The 25,966-nt window shown below is 47.4% G+C and overlaps 1 protein-coding gene across 11 annotated transcripts in view; it reads right to left on the bottom strand.

Annotated features, from left to right (window-relative positions):
* STAG3 (STAG3 cohesin complex component) overlaps positions 1–25,966 on the bottom strand; it is a 101,086-nt gene that overhangs the window by 48,661 nt on the left and 26,459 nt on the right. For 6 of the 11 annotated variants that reach the window (XM_077336193.1, XM_077336190.1, XM_077336191.1 and 3 more), the window contains 12 exons: positions 22,953–23,032; positions 22,751–22,858; positions 22,492–22,603; positions 22,280–22,391; positions 21,918–22,100; positions 20,384–20,487; positions 20,182–20,274; positions 3,515–3,607; positions 3,198–3,398; positions 1,660–1,727; positions 1,431–1,518; positions 1,118–1,213 (listed from right to left, as the gene is read on the bottom strand). In XM_077336193.1, the coding sequence (XP_077192308.1) occupies positions 1,118–1,213; positions 1,431–1,518; positions 1,660–1,727; positions 3,198–3,398; positions 3,515–3,607; positions 20,182–20,274; positions 20,384–20,487; positions 21,918–22,100; positions 22,280–22,391; positions 22,492–22,603; positions 22,751–22,858; positions 22,953–23,032 (1,338 nt within the window). The remainder of the gene's footprint in view (positions 1–1,117; positions 1,214–1,430; positions 1,519–1,659; positions 1,728–3,197; positions 3,399–3,514; positions 3,608–20,181; positions 20,275–20,383; positions 20,488–21,917; positions 22,101–22,279; positions 22,392–22,491; positions 22,604–22,750; positions 22,859–22,952; positions 23,033–25,966) is intronic. The other 5 variants (XM_077336195.1, XM_077336196.1, XM_077336198.1 and 2 more) reach the window with 5 other exon arrangements.

The raw sequence follows: 25,966 nt of genomic DNA, 5'->3' as shown, positions 1-25,966 counted from the left end.
ACTGTCTGCAGAGGCTCCCTATTGTGGTCAATCTCCTTATCCTCTTCAGGACTAGTTGTATTGTCTTTATTCCAAGTTGCAGGGCTCTGGTCTATGAACTCCTCCCCTTCCTTACTTTGGGTCAGAGTAATAATTCTGTTTTCTAATCCCCTAATCTTTTCCTCCAAAAGTCTTACCAGCTTACACTTGGGGGAGCTGTAGTCCATCTTGTCTTCTAGGAGGAAGGATATCATGTCACACTCACTGCAGATGATGGGATGAGTGTCCTGGAGGTCCATTGTAATGTCTAGGCAGTGCAAGTACTAGGGAAATATAATCTACTGATTCTAATTGCTTGGCCAAGAACCCCAGGCCAAGAGCCCCAGGCCAAGAGCCCTTTGTCGCCCTTCGGCTCACGCCAAAGGCTCACGCCTCTGGCGAGGAGCAGCCCTTTTTAATCCTCCCAACAATTACCCAGCAATCACCTCACCCAGGCAGCACAATATCCTCACCTGGTCAGCAGCAACTCTCCCCAGTAGCTCTCTCCACGTGCTCTCAGTTGTCTGAGCTCTGCCTCTGGCGAGGAGCAGTCCTTTTTAAGCCTCCCAACAATTATCCAGCAATCACCTCACCCAGGCAGCACAATAGCCTCACCTGGTCAGCAGCAACTCTCCCCAGTAGCTCTCTCCACGTGCTCTCAGTTGTCTTCAAGTACTTGAAGGGCTGTCTTCAAGTACTTGAAGGGCTGTCACATAGAAGATGGAGCAGAATTGTTTTCTGCTACCCCAGGGGGTCGGGACTAGAATTAATGGGATGAAATGTATTCAAAAGAATTTTCAACTTAACATCTGGAAGAGGTTCCTGACAGTTAAGAGTGGTTCCTCAGTGCAGCAGACTTCCTCAGGAGGTGGTGCGTTCTTCTTTGGAAGCTTTTAAGCAGAGGCTAGATAGCCATCTGACAGAAATACTAATTCTGTGAACTTGCCTGCATATTTACAACAAATTGTAAGTGGGTGGACAGAAAGGATTGTGTAGGTGTTTAGTTCTCGTGGCCATTTCCTGCATTCTGCAGAGGGTTAGGCTAGAAGACCCTGGAGGTTCCTTCCAACTCTATGAAAGATCCCATAGCACTGCTTACCTGGCTGGGAAGGGACCCAGAGGAAGTGGAACTGGACAAGTGGGCCACTTCCCAGAGGAGCGAGAAGTGAGAGCAGGTCATGGCAGGAATAACAACCTACAGCAAAGACAAAGGAGAAGAAGGGAAACAATATCCTCCAGCACACACACAGGTCAAGAAGCAAGACCGCCCACTCCGGCCCTGCAACAGGGAGGCCCTCAGGCATTGCTCAACCACACAACAGAATCACTACCATACACACCCACCACCCCAAGGTGCAAATCAGAATGGCCCCCAAGTTTAAACCTCACTCCTATTCTCAACATCCCAGTACCTGCTTGGGGACCTCGCCCGTGTCCACTGCATGGCGTAGGAGGTGGGTGCAGGGAGCAAATAAGCCCCAGGGCGTCAGGTCATGAGCACTGCACACAATGACAAAAGACAATAAGAAGAGATGTCATGCTTTCTTTTCAGCCCACCCAAGAGCAGCAGGCATAGGATGTGGCAAGTCTTATTTGTGGACTTTCAAACCCTATGGGATGGAGACACCACCTTTTACTCACCTGTGGAAGACAGCAATGCGCCTGAGAGTGGCAGCCAGACTGTAAACATCTTCCTCCACAAATGAGGACTAAACAGGAAGAAACAGTAATGAGGCAGGAAGAGAAAGGAACACCAGAACAGCCCTGCTGGGCCAGACCAGTGAGGGCCCATCTGGCCCAATAGAATCATAGAATCACAGAGTTGAAAGAGGCCATGCAGGCCAGTGTGGTGGCTTCTAATCTGATGAATCAGGTTTGATTCACTGCTCCTCCACATGCAGCCAGCTGGGTTACCTTGGGCTTGTCACAGCCCTGATAGTGTGGTTTTTAAAGAGCTATTCTGGAGCTCTCTCAGCTCCACCTACCTCACAGGCTGTCTGCTGTGGGAAGGGGAGGCGATTGTAAGCCATTTTGAGACTCCTTCCGGTAGTGAAAAGTGGTGTATAAAAATCAACTCTTCTTCGAATCAAACCTCCTAGTCAGTGCAGGACCAGCCTGGCACATCCAGGGTAAGTATCTGTTTGCAGTCACCTCTAGACTGGACTTCTGTAACTTGCTATACACAGGCCTGCCTTTGGCTTTGACCTGGAAACTACAACTAGTCCAAAATGCAGCAGCCTGAGTCCTCACAGCAACACCATGGAGGGCCCACATCCAGCCTATTCTCCACCAACTACAATGGTTGCCAGTTGAATTCTGGATCAGGCTAAAGGTTCTGGTACTTACCTTTAAGGCCATATGCAGTCAGGGCCCAATGTACCTGAGGGACCGCCTCCTTGCCTATGTCCCCCAAAGAGCTCTATGCTCTGCTGCCACCAACCGGTTAATGATCCCTGGCCCTAAAGAAGCCCGCCTGGTCTCAGCCAGGCCAGAGCCTTCTCTGTCCTGGACCCTACCTGGTGGAATGAGCTCCGAGAGGAGATCAGGGCCCTGGCGGAGCTTAAACAGTTCTGCAGGGCCTGCAAGGAGGAGCTCTTCCGCCAGGCATTTGGCTGAGACCAGGCACAACCAACAACATCTGCAGGGCCCCTGCCCCCCCCCCCCAATATCCATCAAGGCATTCTGCTCCTGAACCTGTTTGTACTATTACTGTTTAATATTGTACCCTGTTATTATCAGTTAGTAAGATTAATGTTATAGTTATTTATATATATGGTTTCTTGTATAGTTCTCAGGTCTATATAAACCGCCCGGAGCCTTCAGGGAGGGCAGTATATAAATGTGAATAAATATGTAAGTAAAATAAAAACTGCTACTGAGGGCGAGCTCGCCACCATCTTAGGCAGCCCATTCCACTGCTGAATTACTCTGTGCATTTCCCCCCGATATCTAGCTGGTACCCTTCTACATGCAGTTTAATCCTATTATTGTTGGTCTTATCCTCTGCTGCCAACAGGAACCGTTCCACGTGGGGACAAGCCCTGAAGGGACCCTTTTCAATTCTATACCCCATGGTGATGGTCCCCCAGGGTTTCCATTCTTGCACAAAGAGCTGGAAATTGGCTCTTCCTAGCTTTGCCAAGAATCCTTAAGTGCCACTCAAGTGCAACTCTTGGTACCTGGAGCAGTTCAGAAGCCTCATGCTGGAATTTGTCAGCAAGTTGGTCCACAAAGCAGCTGCGGGCAGAATCCACCCGGCTGTAAAAGGCTAATTCCGGACAGCAAAGGGCAGACAGTGTCCTGGCAGATGTCTCCAGTACTTCCTTGTCAGTGTGCTTTTCAACCACATTCCACAGCTGGGCCACCAGCAACTCCAAATACTAAAGAGACAGGGAGGAGAAAGAATACATGCAGCCCTGTCAAGAAGTGCTCTCTAGGACAGCAGGGCCAGAAAAGATTGTTTGGAAAAGCTAACAGGTACGTTCCTCATCCCTACCTTCTCCAGACGGCCAGTGCTGTAAAGCCTCAAGTCGAGATAGCGGGGGGCCTCCAGCAAGGGCACCACTTTCTCAACATCAGCGGAGAACTGCTGGAAGAAAACAAAGAGCTCTAGGAACTCTTTGAGCATACTGTTGTCCTCCATAGAAAGGAAGAGGTGGAACAAAGGCTAGTGACTGTCTCACCTATCAGGTGCAGCTTAAAACACTAAGCTATCTGTGGAAACATAGAATAAAATTTAATGATAAGCAGATGACGATTAGACTTGGGCCTAGTCAGACTCTCTCATTCTGCTAGCACTACCTTATTGAAAACAGAAGGAAAGGGTATTAGTGGGACACAAGAACCCTCTTTAGGCAAGGCTGTGACAGACCCTGCTGGTAAGTTAGGGTTGTGGACTGCAGTCTCCTTAGCTGTTGCTTGCATCTCCAAGATTCTAGGAATCTTTGGCAAAAGCTTGTGAATCAGCTCTTGAGGAAAAACCCTAGTCTGCATAGTTGTGACTTGGAGCTGCTCTGAAAGTTCTCCTTCCTCAATAGGCCAGGATTCTGAATACTCAGAATCCAAAACCATATGGTCCCCATGATTACTGAACTCTCTGCCTATGATGCAATCAAACTTGGACTTCTTTCCTCATCTGCCTCCCCATAACTCCCTAAGGAGGCAGCTCGGGTATTTTATTTATTTTATACTAGCAAGAAAGCCCATTGTAAGCAGGAATGCAATGGGCGCTAGGACCCAGGGACACCAGAAGGTGCAGATCTCTTGCTCCCTGTCACTGCCTGTCTCAGGGTGCCTCGCAGCAGAAGGCATAGCAGGTAATTAAGGGCTGGATTGTAGGAGGGTTGGTGTGCAGTTTGGGGCAGCTCTCTGTCCCTGTCTCCATTGCAGCAGGGGCAGCTCCCTAGGAGGGAATGAGGGCTTATGTTCAGGCTGACAGAGCTCTGTGTGTCTCTCTCTGTCTCTGGCTTGTCTGAGAGGAACGTGGCTAGCGTCCAAGGAGCGAGAACGGGAGCTGCAGGGGCAGGGCTAATCAGGGCGCAGCCAGCATTGCCCTATTCCAACTTGGACAACTGGACACATTCCACTCCACAGGCTGTTTCACAAATATATACAGGAATCATGGATAAGGATTTATATTTATATACCACCCTTCACCCCCTTCAAGGATCACTGCCTTGTGGGGCTTGCATAGCTCAGTGAAGCTATGAGCTACGCCGTGCAGGGCCACCCAAGACAGATATGTCATAGCGGAGAGATCTGACAAAAAGTGATCCACTGGAGAAGGAAATGGCAAACCTCTCCAGTATCTTTGCCATGAAAACCCAATGGACAGAACCAAAAGGCAAAACGATATGACACCGGAAGATGAGCCCCTCAGGTCGGAAGGTATCCAATATGCTACTGAGGATGAGCAGACGGCTAGTACAAGTAACACCAGAATGAATGAAGCGACTGGGCCAAGGATGCTCAGTTGTGGAGAGAACTGGTGGCTGTACAGTCCGGTGCTGTAAAGATTTCTATTCCATAGGAACCTGGAACGTCAGATCCATGAATCAAGGCAAGCTGGAGGTGGTCAAACAAGTGATGACAATACTGAACATCGACATTTTAGGAATAAGTGAATTAAAATGGACAGGAATGGGTGAATTTAATTCAGATGACCATCAGGTATACTACTGTGGACAAGAATCTCACAGAAGAAATAGAGTAGCAGTTATACATGTTTTACAGACTGTTTTATGTATTGTTCTCTGTTATAATGTAAACCGCCCTGAGCCTCCGGGAAGGGCGGCATAGAAGCATGATAAATAAATCAATAAATAAATAATCAATAAAAGAGTAGGAGTGTGACATGATTGCCTTCCTCCCTGAAGACAAGATGGACTACATCTGCCCCAAGTATAAACTGGTAAGACTTTTGGAGGAAAGGATTAGGGGCTTAGAAGAGAAGATTATTACTCTGACCCAAATTAAGAAAGGGGAGGAGTTCATAGACCAGACCTTTGCAACTCGGAATAAAGAGGATACAACCAGTCCTGAAGAGGATAAGTGGATTGACCTCATTATGGAACCTCTGCAGACAGTTAGGAAAAAGACTCAACGGCGTAGAGGGAGACGGTTCTTGGGGCCTTTAGAGCTCCAAAATAGATTTCAGCCACTTGCAGAGGAGGTGCAAGTGTCAACGAGGGAAGAGGTCCCAAAACGAAGTCTAAGACAAAATGAAGAGGCCACAGGGATAGAAGGAAATGGTGTTGAGAAGAAAAGAAAAAGGAGAGTACTGGTAATTGAAAACTACCCGCTAAGACTAATGGATCATCATGTGGCTGGGCCCGACCCCCTAACCCAAGAGGTGTGTTGCTTGCCAGGGGCAAAAATTAAAGACGTTTCAGAACGGCTGCCCAAACTCCTCAAATCTACGGATTGTGATGGACCATGTGGGAACGAATGACATGTCTTTGAATACCATCGCTCCATTACAACAGCCTATCAAGATCTAGGGAGGAAGCTCAAGCAAATGGGGGCACAAGTGGTATTCTCGTCAATCTTGCCTGTCAAGGGAAGAGGAATGCGTCGGGTGAGGAAGATAATGGAGGTGAATCACTGGCTGCGTAGTTGGTGCCGGCAGGAGAGATTTGGTTTCTGGGACCACGGGATAGGCTTTCTTGAGGAAGGCCTACTAGCACCTGATCGACCTGATGGACTGCACTTACTGAAGTTCGGGAAGAATGTGTTTGGCAGGAACCTGGGGAGATTCATCATGAGAGCTTTAAACTGAAGCCACAAAGGGAAGGAGACGTTCAACATAGGGAGTGTAAGGAAGGAGACCTATCTGGGGCAGCCCAACCAGGAAGGCCAGCTCATAGGGAACCAAAAGTCAAAGGATTCAGATGTCTTTATACTAACGCCCGAAGCATGGGCAATAAGAAGGAAGAGCTGGAACATCTCATGCTGATGGAAAGTTATAATCTAGTAGGCATCACAGAAACTTGGTGGAATGATTCTCATGACTGGAATATAATAGTGGATGGATATGAAATGTTCAGAAAAAACAGAATAGATCGAAGAGGTGGAGGAGTGGCACTGTATGTGAGGAGAGTATATCTACAGTGGAAAGCATCTGGGTGAAAATAAGCGAGGGGAAAACAATGATTCTATGATTCTAAAAGCAGTGCTGGGATATAATCACTGAAATGACAGAACGATCTCAGTTCGAATCCAAGACAAACCATTCAACATCACAGCAATACAAGTCTATGCCCCAACCACTGCTGCTGAAGAAGATGAAGTTAGAATCATAGAGTTGGAAGGGACCATACAGGCCATCTAGTCCAACCCCCTGCTCAACGCAGGATCAGCCCTAAGCATCCTAAAGCATCCAGGAAAAGTGTGTATCCAACCTTTGTTTGAAGACTGCCAGTGAGGGGGAGCTCACCACCTCCTTAGGCAGCCTATTCCACTGCTGAACTACTCTGACTGTGAACAAAATATTCCCGATATCTAGCCTATATTGTTGTAGTTTAAACCCATTACTGCACGTCTTTTCCTCTGCAGTCAACAGAAACAGCATCCTGCCCTCCTCCAAGTGACAACTTTTCAAATACTTAAAGAGGGCTATCATGTCCCCTCTCAACCTCCTTTTCTCCAGGCTGAACATTCCCAAGTCCCTCAACCTATCTTCATAGGGCTTGGTCCCTTGGCCCCAGATCATCTTCGTCGCTCTCCTCTGTACCCTTTCAATTTTATCGACGTCCTTCTTGAAGTGAGGCCTCCAGAACTACACACAGTACTCCAGGTGTGGTCTGACCAGCGCCGTATACAATGGGACTATGACATCTTGTGATTTTGATGTGATGCCCCTGTTGATACAGCCCAAAATGGCATTTGCCTTTTTTACCACTGCATCACACTGCCTGCTCATGTTTAGTTTACAATCCACAAGTACCCCAAGGTCTCGTTCATACACAGTGTTACCTAGAAGCGTATCCCCCATCCAGTAGGCATGCTTTTCATTTTTCTGACCCAAATGCAGAACTTTACACTTATCTTTATTAAACTGCATCTTGTTCTCATTTGCCCATTTTTCCATTGTGTTCAGATCTCATTGAACTCTGTCTCTATCTTCCGGAGTATTTTCCAGTCCTCCCAATTTGGTGTCATCTGCAAACTTGATGAGTAGTCCCTCCACCCCCTCTTCTAGATCATTAATAAATATGTTAAAAAGTACCGGGCCGAGCACTGAGCCCTGAGGTACCCCGCTACTCACCTCTCTCCAGTCTGATGAAACACCATTGACAACAACTCTTTGAGTGCGGTTCTCTAACCAATGCCCTATCCACTTAACTATCTAAAAATCCAGATTGCAGTCCTTCAACTTATCCATCAGAACATCATGGGGAACCTTGTCAAAAGCTTTACTAAAATCCAAGTAAATGACATCAACTGAATCTCCCCGATCCAGCAAACCTGTTACTTGGTCAAAAAAGGAAACCAGGGCAAACGACTGAAGATGGCGCCGTACTAGCCGGGCTCTTAAGCCATGCTGAGGGTCAGGAGCAAATGCACCTGGCAGACCTGAGCAGATACGCAAATCTTGCTCGCCGGTCGCCCCAGGAACCGGGAACGGCATCCTGAGGGTCCTACAGATCCGTGGAGACTGAGTTCTCCGGATCGCCACGGCATGTGCTCAAGGTCATGATGGCGCCCTTGTCGTAAATAACTTTCTAAACCTGAAACGACCAGCTGACCCTACATTCTTCCCAGATCATCTTTTACCAGACTGACAGGAGCCGGAGTCTGCAACAGTAAAGACTGTGAGTTTTCTGGTTTTTCCTTTTTTCCCCCACAAGCTCTTCCCCCCCCCTCCTCAACCAATTTACAAGTGAATCCTTTCGTTGAGTGGGAGGCACCCAGCTAATTACACTCATTAATCAAACAAAGAGAGAGCTTAAAGAAAAGAGAGACTTTAAAGATTTGTTGGAGAGAGTTCAGTGGGGGACGCTGACTTGATACAGAGATCGACAAACTGATAATTTTGGATCGCTTGAGCTCCCGCGAGACCTCACGAGACTTTTTGTTTATAATCTGTGACTGCCTAGAACTATGGAAAAATTAACTAAGGCACAGCTTTTCCATTTGTTATGCAAAGGGAACTCAAAGATACTGAAAGCAGTCAACAAGGTGGAAAAGGAAATCCAAAAGACTAAGAAAGAGCTTTTAGACAGAACCGACAGTTTGAAAAAAAACAGCTGATGAAAACACAACTCAGCCAACAATACTTCAAACGAGAATTCAATGTCTGGAAGTTAATCAACAGGAGGGGGAGAGAGCTAGGGACGTAAAAATCAAACGCACCTTGAAAGAACTTGGGAAAACAGATTTAAGGAAGGAAAGCACCAAAAACCTGGAAGTCTATTTAGAGCAGGAAGTGATTTGGATCAACAAAATAAATAGAGTCTATTCAAAGGCGACAGGACGCAGGACGCTATCAGGAGATATCTCTGTGCGACCAGAGGAAGAGATCCGGATTGACAAAGTATACAGAGCCTACTTAAAGGCGACTGCAAGCAAGAATCAAGCAAGAGACTTCTTTGGCCCTGACAGAAAGGCAACCAGAAATACTCTATGCAGGAATCATCAGGCGACATTATGGAAAAGAATACAATTTCACTTTCTGCGACCACCTGAAGGATGTGATGAACAGTGGAGCTTTCTCCTGGTTTCCTGTGGGAAAGACAGCAGCAGTAACTTTTAGGTCAGGGCCAATATATGAAGGGAACTGACTTTATATTACCTAAGACAATAATAGAATATATTCTTATAATAGATTATACTCTCATATGTATCAACAATTACTCTGCTAAGAAAGATGGTAATAACTTCTAGACCAGGATCAATATGTGATGGGAATTGAATATATATGCTAATATGTATGCTAAAAGAGGAAGGCAAACTATACTTCATATGTATCAATAAGACAGCAGCAGTAACTCTTAGGTCAGGGCCAATATATGAAGGGGACTGACTTTATATCACCTAAGATAATAATAGAATATACTCTAATATGTATTCACAATTATTTCGCTAAGAAAGATGGTAAAAACTTCTAGATTAGGATTAATATGTGATGGGAACTGAATATGTATGTTAAAAGAAGATGGCAAACCATATCAGCTGGTCGTTTTTTCTCTTTTACTTTTCTGTAAATGCTTTAAGGTAAAGGTAAAGGTATCCCCTGTGCAAGCACCAAGTCATGTCTGACCCTTGGGGTGACGCCCTCTAGCATTTTCATGGCAGACTCAATACGGGGTGGTTTGCCAGTGCCTTCCCCAGTCATGACTGTTTACCCCCCAGCAAGCTGGGTACTCATTTTACCGACCTCGGAAGGATGGAAGGCTGAGTCAACATTGAGCCGGCTGCTGGGATTGAACTCCCAACCTCATGGGCAAAGCTTTCAGACGGCTGCCTTACCACTCTGCGCCACAAGAGGCTCTTGTAAATGCTTTATATAATAATAAATAATAAAATTATTTTTTTAAAAAAGGAAACCAGGTTCGTCTGGCAGGACCTGTTGGAGACAAATCCATGCTGACTTCCTTGGATCACCAAATTGTCCTCCAGATGTTTGCAGATCGCTCCCTTTAATATCTGCTCCATTATCTTCCCCACAACAGAGGTCAGACTCACTGGTCTGTAGTTTCCTGGGTCATCCTTCCTCCCTTTTTTGAAGATCGGAATAACGTTTGCTCTCTTCCAGTCCTCCGGGACATCTCCAGTCCTTAAAGAGGTCCCGAAGATGATGGACAAGGGCTGTGCAAGTTCTCTTTTAGTACTCTCGGGTGCATTTCATCTGGACCAGGGGATTTGAACTCATCCAGTGCAGCTAAATGCCTCTCGACAACCTCTCTATCCATGTTAACCTGCCACCCAGACACTATCCTTTGGCTACGGCCATCTCTAGATGTGCCTAAACACTTTGACCTGTGGGAAAAAACAGATGTAAAATAGGCACTAAGCCTTTCTGCTTTCTCTGCATCCTCTGTTAGAGTTTGTCCATCCGCAACCAACAGTGGGCCTATTGCCTCCTTTACTTTACGTTTGCTCACATAACTGAAAAATCTTTTCTTGTTACAATGGGCTTCCCTGGCCAATCTTAGCTCACTCTCAGCTTTGGCCATTCTGATAATTGATCTACAGTGCCTAGTAACCTGTAGGTACTCTTGTTTAGAGCTCTGTCCTTCCCTCCATTTCCTGAACATTTTCCTTTTCTTTCTTAGTTCCTCTTGAAGTTCTCTGTTCATCCAAATAGGCTTCTTAGAGCTCCTGCAGTGTTTTCATCTTTCTGGGATAGTCATTAATTGAGCATGCAATAGCTCTTGTTTGAGTAGCGCCCACCCTTCACATGCTCCCTTCCCTTCCAGCATTCTCGTCCATGGTATGACACTCATCATGTCTCTGAGTTGATTAAAGTTTTCCCTATGAAAATATAACATCCGCGTCTGGCTACAAGCTTCCTTGGCTCCCCATCTCAAAAGGAATTCTATGCGGACATGGTCACTTCCCCCTAGGGTCCCCACCTCCTTCACCTCATCCACCAACTCTTGCCTGTTTGGTCAGTATTAAGTTCAGAATGGCTAAACCTCTTGTGGGTTCATGTACCATTTGATAAATGAAATTGTCAGCCAGGCAGGTCAGAAACTTGCACGACTGAGGACGCTTCGCAGAGTTTGTTTCCCAGCACACATCTGGGAAATTGAAGTCACCCATGATGACAAGGTCCTGCCGTTTGGATATTTTCTCAAGCTGCTCACAAAGTGCAGCATCCACATCCTCTCGTTGGTCAGGCGGTCGGTAGCAGACACCAACACCACACTGTTTGTTTTCCCCTCGCCTATTTTCACCCAGATGCTTTCCACTGTAGATATGCTCTCCTTCACTAGAATTTCCTGACAGGTAAAACCTTTCCTCACATACAGTGCCAGTCCTCCACCTCTTCGATCTATTCTGTTTTTTCTGTTCCCTATGAGCTGGCCTTGCCGGTTGGGCTGCCCCCGATCTTTTCCTTCCATACACTACCTATGTTGATCATCTCCTTCCCCTTGTGGCTTTAGTTTAAAGTTCTCTTGATGAATCTCCCCAGGTTCCTGCCAAAAACATTCTTCCCCAGTTTCGATAAGTGCAGTCCATCAGGTGCTAGTAGGCCTTCCTCAAGAAAGCCTATCCCATGGTGCCAGAAACCAAATCTCTCCTGCCGGCACCATCTACGCAGCCAGTGACTCACCTCCATTATCTTCCTCTCCCGATGCATTCCTCTTCCCTTGACAGGCAAGATTGAAGAGAATACCACTTGTGCCCCCATTTGCTTGAGCTTCCTCCCCAGATCTTGATAGTCTTTTTTAATAGGAGCAATGGTATTCAGGGACATGTCATTCATTCCCACATGGACCTTCCTTGCCTCCCCATCTCCAAAAGAATTCTATGAGGAAATGGTCGCTTCCCCCTAGGGTCCCCACGTCCTTCACCTCATCCACCAACTGTTGCCTGTTGGTCAGTATTAAGTCCAGTATGGCTGGACCTCTTGTGGGTTCTTCTACCATTTGATAAATGAAATTGTCAGCCAGGAAGGTCAGAAAGTTGCATGACTGAGGACACTTTGGAGAGTTTGTTTCCCAGCACACAGGTAAGCCCTTTCCTCACATACAGTGCCATTCCTCCACCTCTTTGATCTATTCTGTTTTTTCTGAACAGGAAAAATATAATCTACTGATGCTAATTGCTAGTTTACGAACTCCAGGCTAAGAGCCACAGGCCAAGAGCCCTTTGGCTCGCACCTCTGGCAAAGAGCAGCCCTTTTTAATACTCCCAGCAATCCCCCAGCAATCCCCTCACTCAGCACCACAATAACCTCACCTGGTCAGCAGCAGCAGGTCTCCCCATGTGCTCCCAGCTGACCAGTTCTATGAAGCCCTACAAGACCTTGTAGAAGCAACACCCAAAGATTGGAATGCTAAAGTAGGAAGTCAAAAGATAACCAGGATAACAAGCAAGTTTGGCCTTGGTGTACAAAATGAAGCAGGGCACAGGCTGGTAGAATTTTGTCAAGAGAATACAATGGTCATAGCAAACACTCTTTAGAGACGACTCTACACACGAACAACGCCAGACGGACAACACAGAAATCAGATTGACTATGTGCTCTGCAGCCAAAAATTGAGAAGTTCTATAGTCAGTAAAAACAAGACCAGGAGCCGATTGTGGTTCTGACCATCAGTTTCTTGTTGCAACATTTAGGCTTAAATTGAAGAAAGTAGGGAAAAGCACTAGGCCTTTCAGGTGATGTATAGGAGCTTGAAATAATATTTTTTTAAAATTTTTGTTCTGTAAAGAAAAACTTTGTGTACCAAACTGTTTTGTTAAAGAAGGCCTAGAAAACTTATTCTTGTTCTTGATTGTTTTTTGGAATGTTACCAAGGCTGATCCCCCTTCAAGGATCGCTGCCTTGTTGTGGCAAGGGGGCTTGCGTAGTTCAGTGAAGCTATGAGCTATACCGTGCAGGGCCACCCAAGACGGACAGGTCATAGCTGAGAGCTCTGACAAAAGGTGATCCACTGGAGAAGGAAATGGCAAACCACTCCAGTATCTTTGCCATGAAAACTCTATGGACAGTTCCAATAGGCATAACGATATGACGCCGGAAGATGAGCCCCTCAGGTCGGAAGGTGTCCAATATGCTACTGGGGATGAGCAGACGGCTAGTACGAGTAGCGCCAGAATGAATGAAGCGACTGGGCCAAAGCCGAAAGGACGCTCAGTTGTGGAAGTAACTGGTGGCGAAAAGACAGTCCGATGCTGTAAAGATTTTTATTCCATAGGAACCTGGAATGTCAGATCCATGAATCAAGGTAAGCTGGACGTGGTCAAACAAGAAATGACAAGACTGAACATCGACATTTTAGGAATTAGTGAACTAAAATGGACAGGAATGGGTGAATTTAATTCAGATGACCATCAGGTATACTACTGTGGACAAGAATCTTGCAGAAGAAATGGAGTAGCCTTCATAATCAATAAGAGAGTAGGAAAAGCAGTCTTGGGATACAATCCCCAAAATGACAGAATGATCTCAGTTCGAATCCAAGGCAAACCTTTCAACATCACAGTGATCCAGGTCTATGCCCCAACCACTGCTACTGAAGAGGATGAAGTTGATCAGTTCTATGAAGCCCTACAACACCTTCTAGAAGCAACGCCCAAAAATGATGTGCTTATCATCATGGGGGATTGGAATGCTAAAGTAGGAAGCCAAAAGATAACCGGGATAACAGGCAAGTTTGGCCTTGGAGTACAAAATGAAGCAGGGCACAGGCTGGTAGAATTTTGTCAAGAGAATACAATGGTCATAGCAAACACTCTTTTCCAACAACCCAAGAGACGACTCTACACATGGACATCACCAGACGGTCAACACAGAAATCAGATTGACTATGTGCTCTGCAGCCAAAGATGGAAAAGTTCTATCCAGTCAATAAAAACAAGACCAGGAGCTGATTGTGGCTCAGATCATGAGCTTCTTGTTGCAAAATTTAGGCTTAAATTGAAGAAAGTAGGAAAAAGCACTAGGCCACTCAGGTATGAACTAAATCATATCCCCGACGAATACAAAGTAGAGGTGACAAATAGATTTAAGGAATTAGATCTGATAGACAGAGTGCCTGAAGAACTATGGACGGAGGTTCGCAACATTGTACAAGAGGTAGCAACTAAAACCATCCCAAAGAAAAAGAAATGCAAGAAATCAAAATGGCTGTCTGAGGAAGCTTTACAAATAGCTAAGGAGAGAAGGGAAGTGAAAGGCAAGGGAGAAAGAGAAAGATACACCCAATTGAATGCAGAATTCCAGAGAAAAGCTAGAAGAGATAAGAATTCCTTCTTAAATGAACAGTGCAAACAAATAGAAGAAAACAATAGAATGGGGAGGACCAGAGATCTTTTCAAGAAAATTGGAGATATGAAGAGAACGTTTCATGCAAAGTTGGGTATGATAAGGGACCAAAATGGTAGGGACCTCACAGAAGCAGAAGAGATTAAACAAAGGTGGCAAAATTATACAGAACAACTATACAAGAGCGAGCTTAACATCCCTGATGACCACAGTGGGGTAGTTACTGAACTGGAGCCAGACATCCTGGAATGTGAAGTCAAATGGGCCTTAGGAAGTCTGAGCAACAATAAAGCTAGTGGTGGTGACAGCATTCCAGTTGAACTATTCAAAATCTTAAAGGACGATGCAGTAAAAGTGCTACACTCAATATGCGAGCAAATTTGGAAAACTCAACAATGGCCACAGGATTGGAAAAGGTCAGTTTACATTCCAATCCCAAAGAAGGGCAATGCCAAAGAATGTTCTAACTACCGCACCATTGCACTAATTTCTCATGCTAGCAAAGTTATGCTCAAAATCCTACAAGCTAGGCTCCAGTAATATGTGGACCGAGAACTTCCAGAAGTACAGGCAGGATTTCGAAGAGGCAGAGGAACTAGAGATCAAATTGCCAACATACGCTGGATCATGGAGAAAGCTAGGGAGTACCAGAAGAACGTCTACTTCTGCTTCATTGACTATGCTAAAGCCTTTGATTGTGTGGAGCACAACAAATTGTGGCAAGTTCTTAAAGAGATGGGAATACCAGAGCATCTTATTTGTCTCTTGAGAAATTTATATGCAGGTCAAGAAGCAACAGTGAGAACCGAACATGGAATCACTGACTGGTTCAAAATTGAGAAAGGAGTTCGGCAAGGCTGTATACTGTCACCTTGCCTATTTAACTTGTATGCAGAGCACATCATGAGAAATGCGGGATTAGAGGAGTCACAAATTGGGATCAAGATTGCAGGGAGAAATATCAACAACCTCAGATATGCAGATGATACCACTCTAATGGCAGAAAGTGAAGAGGAACTAAAGAGCCTGTTGATGCGGGTGAAGGAGGAGAGTGCCAAAGTTGGCTTGAAACTCAACATCAAGAAAACAAAGATCATGGCATCCGGCCCTCTCAATTCCTGGCAAATAGATGGGGAAGAAATGGAGATAGTGACAGATTTTATTTTCCTGGGCTCCAAGATCACTGCAGATGGGGACTGCAGCAAAGAAATTAAAAGACGCTTGCTCCTGGGGAGGAAAGCTATGGCAAATCTAGACAGCATCCTAAAAAGCAGAGACATCACCCTGCCAACTAAAGTGCGTTTAGTCAAGGCTATGGTCTTCCCAGTTGCAATGTATGGCTGCGAAAGTTGGACCATAAGGAAGGCCGAGCGTGAAAGAATTGAGGCTTTTGAACTCTGGTGCTGGAGAAGACTCTTGCAAGTCCCTTGGACTGCAAGGCGAACAAACCGGTCAGTCCTAGAGGAGATCAACCCTGACTGCTCTTTAGAAGGCCAGATCCTGAAGATGAAACTCAAATACTTTGGCCACCTCATGAGAAGGAAGGACTCCCTGGAGAAGAGCCTAATGCTGGGAGCGATTGAGGGCAAAAGAAGAAGGGGACGACAGAGAATGAGGTGGCTGGATGGAGACACTGAAGCAGTAGGTGCAAACTTAAATGGACTCCGGGAAATGGTAGAGGACAGGAAGGCCTGGAGGATCATTGTCCATGGGGTCGCGATGGGTTGGACACGACTTCGCACATAACAACAACAACCAAGGCTGATATGTTCTATTCTCAAGGCCAGAGACATGCCATTGTTTATGTTACCAGAGGATTGAGAAAGAAGGGGAAATTACCTTTGGTAACCTTTTTCCAGTTACTTAACATAATGCCAATGGGTAGTCCTGTGGGATGTGCAAGGGGGTGGAGACCCCAGGTTATTGGTTTGACCTGGAAAGCATCATCTTTCCCTGCCTTCAACTGAATATAATAAAATATCATGTAATCCTTCTTCGACACACAGGCTTTTTTGGGACAACCCCCCTGTGTCATTTTGTTCTGCTGCAGTTGAATAAAATTCTTAAAAGGTTTTCCAATCTAGTGGTCACTCTGGTGGTGGTGCTACAAAGTAGTGGATCCCAGAATATGCCAGCAAATTAAAAAAAACTCAACAGTGGCCACAGGATTGGAAAAGAATAATAGAATCATAGAGTTGGAAGGGGCCATACAGGCCATCTAGTCCAACACCCTGCTCAACGCAGGATCAGCCCTAAGCATCCTAAAGCATCCAAGAAAAGTGTGTATCCAACCTTTGCTTGAAGACTGCCAATGAGGGGGAGCTCACCACCTCCTTAGGCAGCCTATTCCACTGCTGAACTACTCTTGCTGTGAACATTTTTTCCTGATATCTAGCCTATATCGTTGTACTTGTAGTTTAAACCTGGGCTATCACAGGTATGATCTAAATCATATGCCCGACGAATATACAGTAGAGGTGACAAATAGATTTAAGGAATTAGATCTGATAGACAGAGTGCCTGAAAAACTATGGACGGAGGTTCGCAACATTGTACAAGAGGTAGCAACTAAAACCATCTCAAAGAAAAAGAAATGCAACAAAGCAAAATGACTATCTGAGGAAGCTTTACACACTGGCCAAGGCATACAAATAGCTGAGGAGAGAAGGGAAGTGAAAGGCAAGGGAGAAAGAGAAAGATACACCTAATTGAATGCAGAATTCCAGAGAATAGCTAGAAGAGATAAGAATGCCTTCTTAAACGAACAGCGCAAACAGAAGAAAACAATAGAATAGGGAGGACCAGAGATCTCTTCAAGAAAATTGGAGATATGAAGAGAACGTTTCATGCAAAGATGGGTATGATAAAGGACCGAAAAGGTAGGGACCTCACAGAAGCAGAAGAGATTTTAAAAAGGTGGGAAAATTATACAGAACTATACAACAGCGAGCTTAACATCCCTCGTAACAACGAGGGGGTAGTCACTGATCTGGAGCCAGACATACTGGAATGTGAGGTCAAATGTGCCTTTAGAAGTCTGAGCAACCATAAAGCTAGTGGAGGTGACAATATTCCAGTTGAAATATTCAAAATCTTAAAAGACAATGCAGTAAAAGTGCTACACTCAATATGCCAGCAAATTAAAAAAAACTCAACAGTGGCCACAGGATTGGAAAAGAATCATAGAATCATAGAGTTGGAAGGGGCCATAACAGGCCATCTAGTCCAACCCCCTGCTCAACGCAGGATCAGCCCTAAGCATCCTAAAGCATCCAAGAAAAGTGTGTATCCAACCTTTGCTTGAAGACTGCCAGTGAGGGGGAGCTCACCACCTCCTTAGGCAGCCTATTCCACTGCTGAACTACTCTTGCTGTGAACATTTTTTCCTGATATCTAGCCTATATCGTTGTACTTGTAGTTTAAACCAGTGGTCACCAACCTGCGGGCCGCGAAGGCCTTGGCGCCGTGCCGCGGCTCCTTCTTTCCTCCCCCCCCCCTGAAGCGAGAAGCCAAAGCGGTTGATTAGCTCGCAGCCCGGCAAGCTTCTTGTTTCGGGAGGGGAGGGAAGAGAAGCTTGCCGAGCCGAAAGCTAATCGGCCGCTTTAGCTTTAGATTTGCTGGCGGCCTGGAGGGGCCGGGAGAGGGAGCCGCGGCCGCCAGCATGGCGGCGGCGCAAACGCGCATGCACGGACTGCCGGTAGCAAACGCACATGCGCGGCAGTCCGCACAGGGGCGTTTGCGCTGGGGCTGCCGCGCGTGCACGGGCCCCCGGGTCGCCCTCTCCCCCCACTCCGCCGCAGCGGTCCGCAGCAGCTGAAAGCTTGCGGACTGCTGGTTTAAACCCATTACTGCGTGTCCTTTCCTCTGCAGCCAATGGGAACAGCATCCTGCCCTCCTCCAAATGACAACCTTTCAAATACTTAAAGACAGCTATAAAGGTCAGTTTACATTCCAATCCCAAAGAAGGGCAATATCAAAGAATGTTCAAACTACTGCACCATTGCACTCATATCTCATGCTAGCAAAGTTATGCTCAAAATTCTACAAGCTAGGCTCCAGCAATATATGGACCAAGAACTTCCAGAAGTACAGACAGGATTTCGAAGTGGCAGAGGAACTAGAGATCAAATTGCCAACATGTGCTGGATCATGGAGAAAGCTGGGGAGTTCCAGAAGAACATCTGCTTTATTGACTACTAGAAAATAAGCCTGCTGTGAAAGAAATACAGCGGGCCCTAGCGGAGGGGGGGGGGCAAACTGTGGAAAAAGACGGGAGAAGAGGAAAGGAGGAATGGGAGGGAGAAAAAAGGGCAAGGGGTGGTTGAAGGGATGGGTAGAAGGGAGAAAGAAAGGAAGTAAAGGAGAGAGACAGGAAGCAAGTGAGAGGGAAAGACAGAGAGACAGGAAGGAGAGGGAGAAATAGAGGAAGTCAGGAAGTAAGAAGGAAGAAAGGAAGGCAGGCAGAGAGGTAGCTGAAAGGGGAGGGGACAGGGGGGGTGAAAGTTGGGGGGGAATCGCGGGGGGACGAATCGGGAGGGGGAGGTGGGGAGGAAAGAGGGGGGTAGACAGGAGTGTGTGCGTGGGTGTGTGGGGTGGGTGAAGGGGTCACAGAGCGCGGTGGGTGGGTGGCTGTGTTTGTGTGTGTCTGTGGTTGCTGGGAAGTGGTGGCGGGGCGATGGGGGGGCGGCCAGGGGGGTTTGTGTGTGCATGTGCGTGTCTGTGGTCAGTGGGAAGCGGCAGTGGGGCGATGGTGGGGGGTGGCCAGGAGGGTTTGGCTGGTGAGGCTGTGTGTGTGTTTTTGTGTGTCTGGGTGTGGGGATGCGGCGGCTGTGAATGGCCATTGGGAAGGGACCCCAGGGGGGAAAGGAACAGGCACGGCACGTCTGCAACACGATGTCCTTGCTCCTTTCGAGAGGGCGAGGGGAAGCCGGCAGGAGTACTCACCGTCAAAGGAAGGCTGCTTCTCCTTGTGTGCGGTGAGCCCCCGGCCAGGCAAGGCGAGGCTGGGGCAAGCAGCCAATGGAGAGCCACGTGAAGTGTGGCTCCCCATTGGCTACTTGGCCCTGGAGTGACACTTGGCTTTGCGGCTCCTGATTGGGCCCTCCGAATTTTTATCCCGGACAGAGCCCGCCCTTTCTCCTCCCCCTTAGGGCTTACTCTTTTATTTATTCCGCTCCTGAGGAGCGGTTAAAGATGCCAAAGCCTTTGATTGTGTGTCAATCTGTATTCTGCTCTTCGAACAGCAGGGCCGAAGACTGGGACAGTCAGAAGACCTCACTCTAGTGTGTCACAAGATTTGTGACCCTGCCCACTAGGAGAAGGAACCGAATCCCAACACTCAGGACTGCACCGCTGAGGACCAGTGGAGAATGTATTATTCTTTTCAGTCATTGTCCAAGATCTTTAGATCACAAGAGCTAAAGCTTGACAGCAAAGTCCAGCTCCTTCAGCTGCTTTTGTGTGACCAGGCAAGGCAGACCTGGGGATAGATTGCTCCCCCTCAAAAGCTGACCTTGTCTCTGAATAAATCTTTGTTGGTCTTAAAGGTGCTACTGGACTCTGATTTTATTGTGCTACTTCAGACCAACACGGCTACTCATTTGAATCTTGTCTCTGAAGAGAATCAGAATAAAAACTTTTCAGAATGCCCTCTTCCCTGCCAAGTCTGCCACAAGAAGCTGCTTCCTTGTCTCACCTGCACAGGTATCTCCAGTTGGACTCACCTTAGCAAGCAATGGAGGTAGCAGTGGGATGAGGTGCTGGGTGAGTCTCAAGCGGTCCGCAGCTTGGATCTTGCGCTCCCGGGCTGTTAATGTCTGTCAGAGAAGGAAGATGGAAGGAAAAAGGCAGACAAGGGAGCATGTCCCAGTGGCCATGAAAAAGAAGTGGGAAAGTGCCAGGCAATGGCCACCCTCTTTCTCTTACCTTTTTCCCAGAGACTCTGCCGATAGGAGGCTGCCCCTCTGTTGCCTGCCGCATGCTGGCCACTAAGGTCATAATGAGCGCACTTTCCTGTTGATCATTAAAGCCTGTAAAGGGAGAAGAGCACTTTGTGAGCCATCACTGCACTATGGCGGACAGAAAGCCAATTATCTACACCACCTGTCCAAAGTCCCCAGTGTGGGGTTCATGGTTCTTCTATATTTAAAACACCCCAGGCAAATCAAGATCTTGATTCACCACACTGGCCAAAGCACACAATTGCAAATGACTCTCTCTCTCTCTCTCTCTCTCTCTCTCTCAGCCAACCTTTCTAACTTTTTTTGCCTTGAAATAACTCACTGTACGCTAGGCTACCCTTATCCTTGATCTGGAAACTGCAACTAGTCCAGAACGCGGCTTCCAGGGTCCTCACAGCAACACCTCGGAGGTCCCACATCCGACCCATCCTCCAGCAGCTGTGCTAGCTCCTGGTTGAATTCCGGATCAGGCTTAAGGTGTGGTTATCACCTTTAAGGCCATACATGGTCTGGGACCAGTATACCTGAGGGACCGCCTCTCCACCTACACTCCTCAGAGAGCCCTGCGCTCTACTGCATCGAACCTCCTGGTGGTCCCTGGACCCAAGGAAGCCCGCTTGACCTCAATCAGGGCCAGAGCTTTCTCCATTCTGGCCCCCACCTGGTGGAATGAGCTCCCAGAGGAGATCAGGGCCCTGACGGAACCTAAACAGTTCCACAGGGCCTGCAAAAGGGAGCTCCTCCGCCAGGCATTTGGTCGAGGTCGACCAAACCACTACTTCCAGTTGGCCCTCAAGCTCCCCCCCTCTACGACCAACATTAATCAGTTGCCCACAGGGTCCAGTAAGAGTTGAGCTCAGGCTCTTACAATTTCTATTTTATGTATCATTGTTAGTATCATGTTAAATTATTATTGTTATAATATTACTGCTGTTACTGTTACCTGTTACCATGTGTTAATTGTATCCTCCCTGTTTTCTGTAAACTGCCCTGAGTCCTCGGGGAGGGCGGTAAATAAACAAACAAACAAACAAATGTTCTTCAGCCTTTGAGAAACCCCAGATGTGGCGTGATGGTGCAGAATATACGATGTACACATGCACCCTCCCCTTCCCACCCCCTCCAGACCCATCTTTGGCCATTCTGGAAGGGGCTGGGTGGGTCAATATGACTGTGTATGGTCCTGTCACCTGATATGTGCTTAACAATTTTTTAATGTATTAAAGATTAACCCCCACGGATTTGGGAAACCTTTCCAGAGCTGTCAAAAAACCCCGGGGTTTCACAAAAGCACTAGGTCCCATTCATGGAACTGCTCAGCAGTGTTCAGTCTCTCCCCTGCTCAAGGATGCTTCACTGGTACAAGGTACAAGCGCTGACTGGGCATCACACCAACCTGCACACAAGCTGTAAAATCAAAGATCCACAACACTACTATAAAACAGTGGTCCCCAACCCGCGGTCCAGGGACCGATACCGGTCCGTAGATCAGTTGGTACCGGACCGTGGCTCCTCCTTGTTCTCCTCCCCGGCTGCTGCCTCGGAGGCTGCCCTGCCACTCTGCTGCTGGCTCTCCTTTGGTGCTCTCCAGTGGCCAGCATGGCTGGGGCTCCCCCTCTGCATGGCACTGCGCAGCTGCTGCTGGGGGGTGCCCCAAGCGGGCAGTGGGAAGTCAGGGGCACCTGCGGGAAAGCAAGTGGAGCAACGGCTCAGGCGGCGGCATCCCTTGGCAAAAGACTACCCCCGCTGGGCCTCAGTATAATTGTCAAGCGTTGACCGGTCCCTGGTGATAAAAAGGTTGGAGACCACTGCTCTAAATGATGCCAAGCATCCAGCAGGACCATCTTTCCCGGTCACTCACCCTCTGCAGGTGGTTCCTCCAGCAACAGCCCTGTTATCCCCTGCCAGTCCTTCAGCAGGTGAGCTGCACAGTCCCACAAGCTATCCACCAAATAGGCTGCATGGTCATGGAACTAGATACAGAAAGAGCAAAGCAAGGACAACATTCACTGACCCTGGCAGCTCCCTCCTCACAAGCAGGAAGAACGGCCTCCATCTCCCCCCCCCCCTCACCTCGCTCTCCATGAAGAAGGGAAGAAGCTGCTCAAGAAAGGCTCGTGCTCCTTCGCAGGGTTTCTCATCTCCCCTGGCACATCCTTCAGGTGCCCACAGCCTACAAGTCAAACTATCATCCCATTAGAAAGAGACGGCAAAGACAAAATTCTTGGCTGCCTTGAGTAACAGGAGGATTATTAGGGCTGAAACCCCCAGGCATCACCTCCTTTCCTACTCTTGATACTGCAGCACACCAGGGGGCGGGGAGATCACTCACTTCTTGTACAAGAATTCGCCAGCAGCAACAGCTAGAGGACGGCTGGAAGCATAAACTAGTGGAAAGATGCTTTCGCAGTCAGAGTCTGTGAGCACATCCTCCATGTTCCTGTACAGAGAGAAGATTTGTTGTGTTAGTAAGTTGAGTATGTAAATCAGGCAGCCGATAGCATCATTAACACCACTCCTTTAGTGCTACTTACTGGAGGATGAGCGTGAGGAGTCTGACTGCTTCCACTGCTACCTGGGGCTCCTTGTCCAGTGTCATGGACACCATCCGTTCCTGAAAGAAACAGACAGGTAGGAGCAAGCAAAGGCAAGACACGCCCACCCATCCCATCTGATGTGCAGTCACCAAACTGTCCTAAGTATCTCTTTCACCTTCCAGTTTATGAATCACAGAAACTTATCTGAAATACTTCCTGCTATCTAAAGGTTTATTCTCTTCAGTGGGGCAAAGGCCTCCAAAACTAGTTAGGTCAAACCTCCTTTCGCTCCAGGCAGGGCTATGAAAATCTGAATGCCTATAACAGAACCGAGAGGGGGCTATGCTTCCAAACATAAAAAGGCCAAATCCCCAAGGAACACAAATAGTATAATATAAAAACCTTTTATTCTAACATGAATAATAATCACAACATATTTTAACTGATCAACAGCACAATATCCCATCAACTCATTAAACGTGCAGCTATATAACATCACTGGAGATCTTTACCTCACTGAAGAGAAGAAATCTTCATGTAAGTCCAATGTTTTGTTCTCCTTCAATGGGGGAAGTCCTCCAAAACTGGATACATAACAGGTTCAGATAGTTGCCCTTATGGACCTTAGTCGCCAGCTGGACAGGGGCGGGTTGGCGCTGCTTATATTATTAGATCTCTCAGCAGCATTCGACAAAGTAGACCATGAGCTTTTAGCTCACCGTCTCGCCGATGCCGGAATCAGAGGGACTGCCCTACAGTGGCTGATCTCCTTTGTCCAGAATCGCAGACAGAAGGTAGCATTAGGAGAGAGCTCATCAAGACGTCATCAACTGCCTTGTGGAGTCCCCCAAGGGGCAATTCTCTCTCCAACTCTATTTAACATCGTTATGGGCCCTCTTGCCCAACTGGTGCGGAGGTTTGGGCTGGGCTGTCACCAATATGCTGATGACACCCAGCTCTTCCTCCTAATGGATAGCCGCCCTGACTCTCCCCCAAAAAGAAGAAGAAAAAGAAGAGTTGGCTCTTATATGCCGCTTTTCCCTACCCGAAGGAGGCTCAAAGCGGCTTACAGTCGCCTTCCCTTTCCTCTCCCCACAACAGATACCCTGTGGGGTGGGTGAGGCTGAGAGAGTGCTGATATCACTGCCCGGTCAGAACAGCTTTATCAGTGCCGTGGCGAGCCCAAGGTCACCCAGCTGGTTGCATGTGGGGGAGCGCAGAATCGAACCCAGCATGCCAGATTAGAAGTCCACGCTCCTAACCACTACATCAGACTGGCTCTCCATTAGCCAGCTGCCTGGAAGTGGTGACGGGTGGCTCAAGCAGAGTCGTCTGAAGCTCAACCCTTCAAAGATGGAGGTCCTGTGGCTGGGCAGAAAAGGTCCAAGTGAGGAAGCGCGCCTACCCAATCTGGATGGAGTGCATTTAACAGTGACACACTCCGCCAGAAACCTGGGAGTGATACTCGATGCCTCCCTCTCTATTGAGGCTCAGATCACAATGGTAGCACGGCTGCCATTTTACCACCTTTGCCAAGCCAAACTACTAGCGCTCTCTATCATATTATTATTGCTGTTATCATGTTGGGGTTATTGTTGTTGTAGTGTTATTGCTGTTGTCAAATGTGTTACCTCATGTTATCTGTATCTGTTTCCTGTTCCCTGTAAACCACCTTAGCTTTCCAGGGAGGGCAGTTTACAAATATAAATAAATAAATACCAAATGGATTTTCCATACATTATTGAAGCTGACATCTATTGAAGAATCTATATCCCAAAGGCAAATGCCACAGAATTCTGCTGGTCTATCTTACAATGTTCTAATGTAGCAGACAACAGAGCACGTGGAGAGAGCTACTGGGGAGAGTTGCTGCTGACCTGATAGAAGCCGGTTGGGCTAAGTGGGAGACAGAACCCTTGTTTCTACAGGTGCAGCAGCAAACAGAGACCATCCGGTTTGACGTAGCACATATGCCACATTTCCCTTTGGTGCTGGATATGGATTGGCTGGCCCAGCAAAAGTTGGAATTGCAATTTGCCAAGGCTCACTCAGCTGCACTTCTACTGGCAACCCAGACTGAGGCACCGCCATCCGAGTACGCTGACTATGTGGACATGTTCAAAGAGAAAGGAGCAGATCGTCTTCCCCCCCATAGAGAATATGACTGTGGAATCGACCTCAATCCAGAGGCTGCTTTGCCAGTCAAAAGGCTGTATGTCCTCTCTGAACCAGAACCGCAGGCACTTCAGGAGTTCCTGGAAAAGAACCACCAGCATGGCTTCATCTGTCCATCCACCACCCTGACCTCGGACCCAGTTTTGTTTGTCCAAAAGAAATGTGTGGAGCTGAGGATGTGCCAGGACTACCAGGCCCTTAATCAGATCACAATCAAAGATCGCTACCCCTTACCCCTCATCTCTGAACTTTTGGAGCAGGTTCGGGGTGGGCAGCTTTTTACCAAGCTGGATCTGCGAGGGGCTAATAACTTGATTTGCATACATCATGGGGACGAGTGGAAAACAGCTTTTGGTACCTGTTACGGCCAGTTTGAGTACACCATCATGCCCTTTGGCCTCTACAATGCACCCGCCGTATTCCAGCGGTTCATTAACAATGTTTTCCGCGACCTGTTAGATCGATTTGTCATCATTTTCTTCGATATCTTGGTGTACTCCAACTCTCGCCAGAAGCACGCAGGCCATGTAAGGCGTCCTCCAATGGCTCCAGGAACATGGGCTATACGCTAAACTTTAGGATGCTTTAGGATGCTTAGGGCTGATCCTGCGTAGAGCAGAGGGCTGGACTAGATGGCCCTTTCCAACTCTATGATTCTATGAAACTGTTCAAGTGCTCCTTTTCCCAGACTACCATGGATTTCCTTGGGCACCATCTTACCCCCCAGGGGGTACAGATGGATCGAGCCAAAGTACAAGCTATACTCCAGTGGGAGGAGCCCCAGACCCGAAAGAAGCTGAAACGTTTTTGGGGGTTTGCCAACTACTATAGAACCT

Source organism: Paroedura picta, chromosome 4 (assembly GCF_049243985.1).
Source record: "Paroedura picta isolate Pp20150507F chromosome 4, Ppicta_v3.0, whole genome shotgun sequence".
Taxonomy (NCBI): Eukaryota; Metazoa; Chordata; class Lepidosauria; order Squamata; family Gekkonidae; genus Paroedura; species Paroedura picta.
This window is presented reverse-complemented; position numbering and strand designations above follow the sequence as displayed.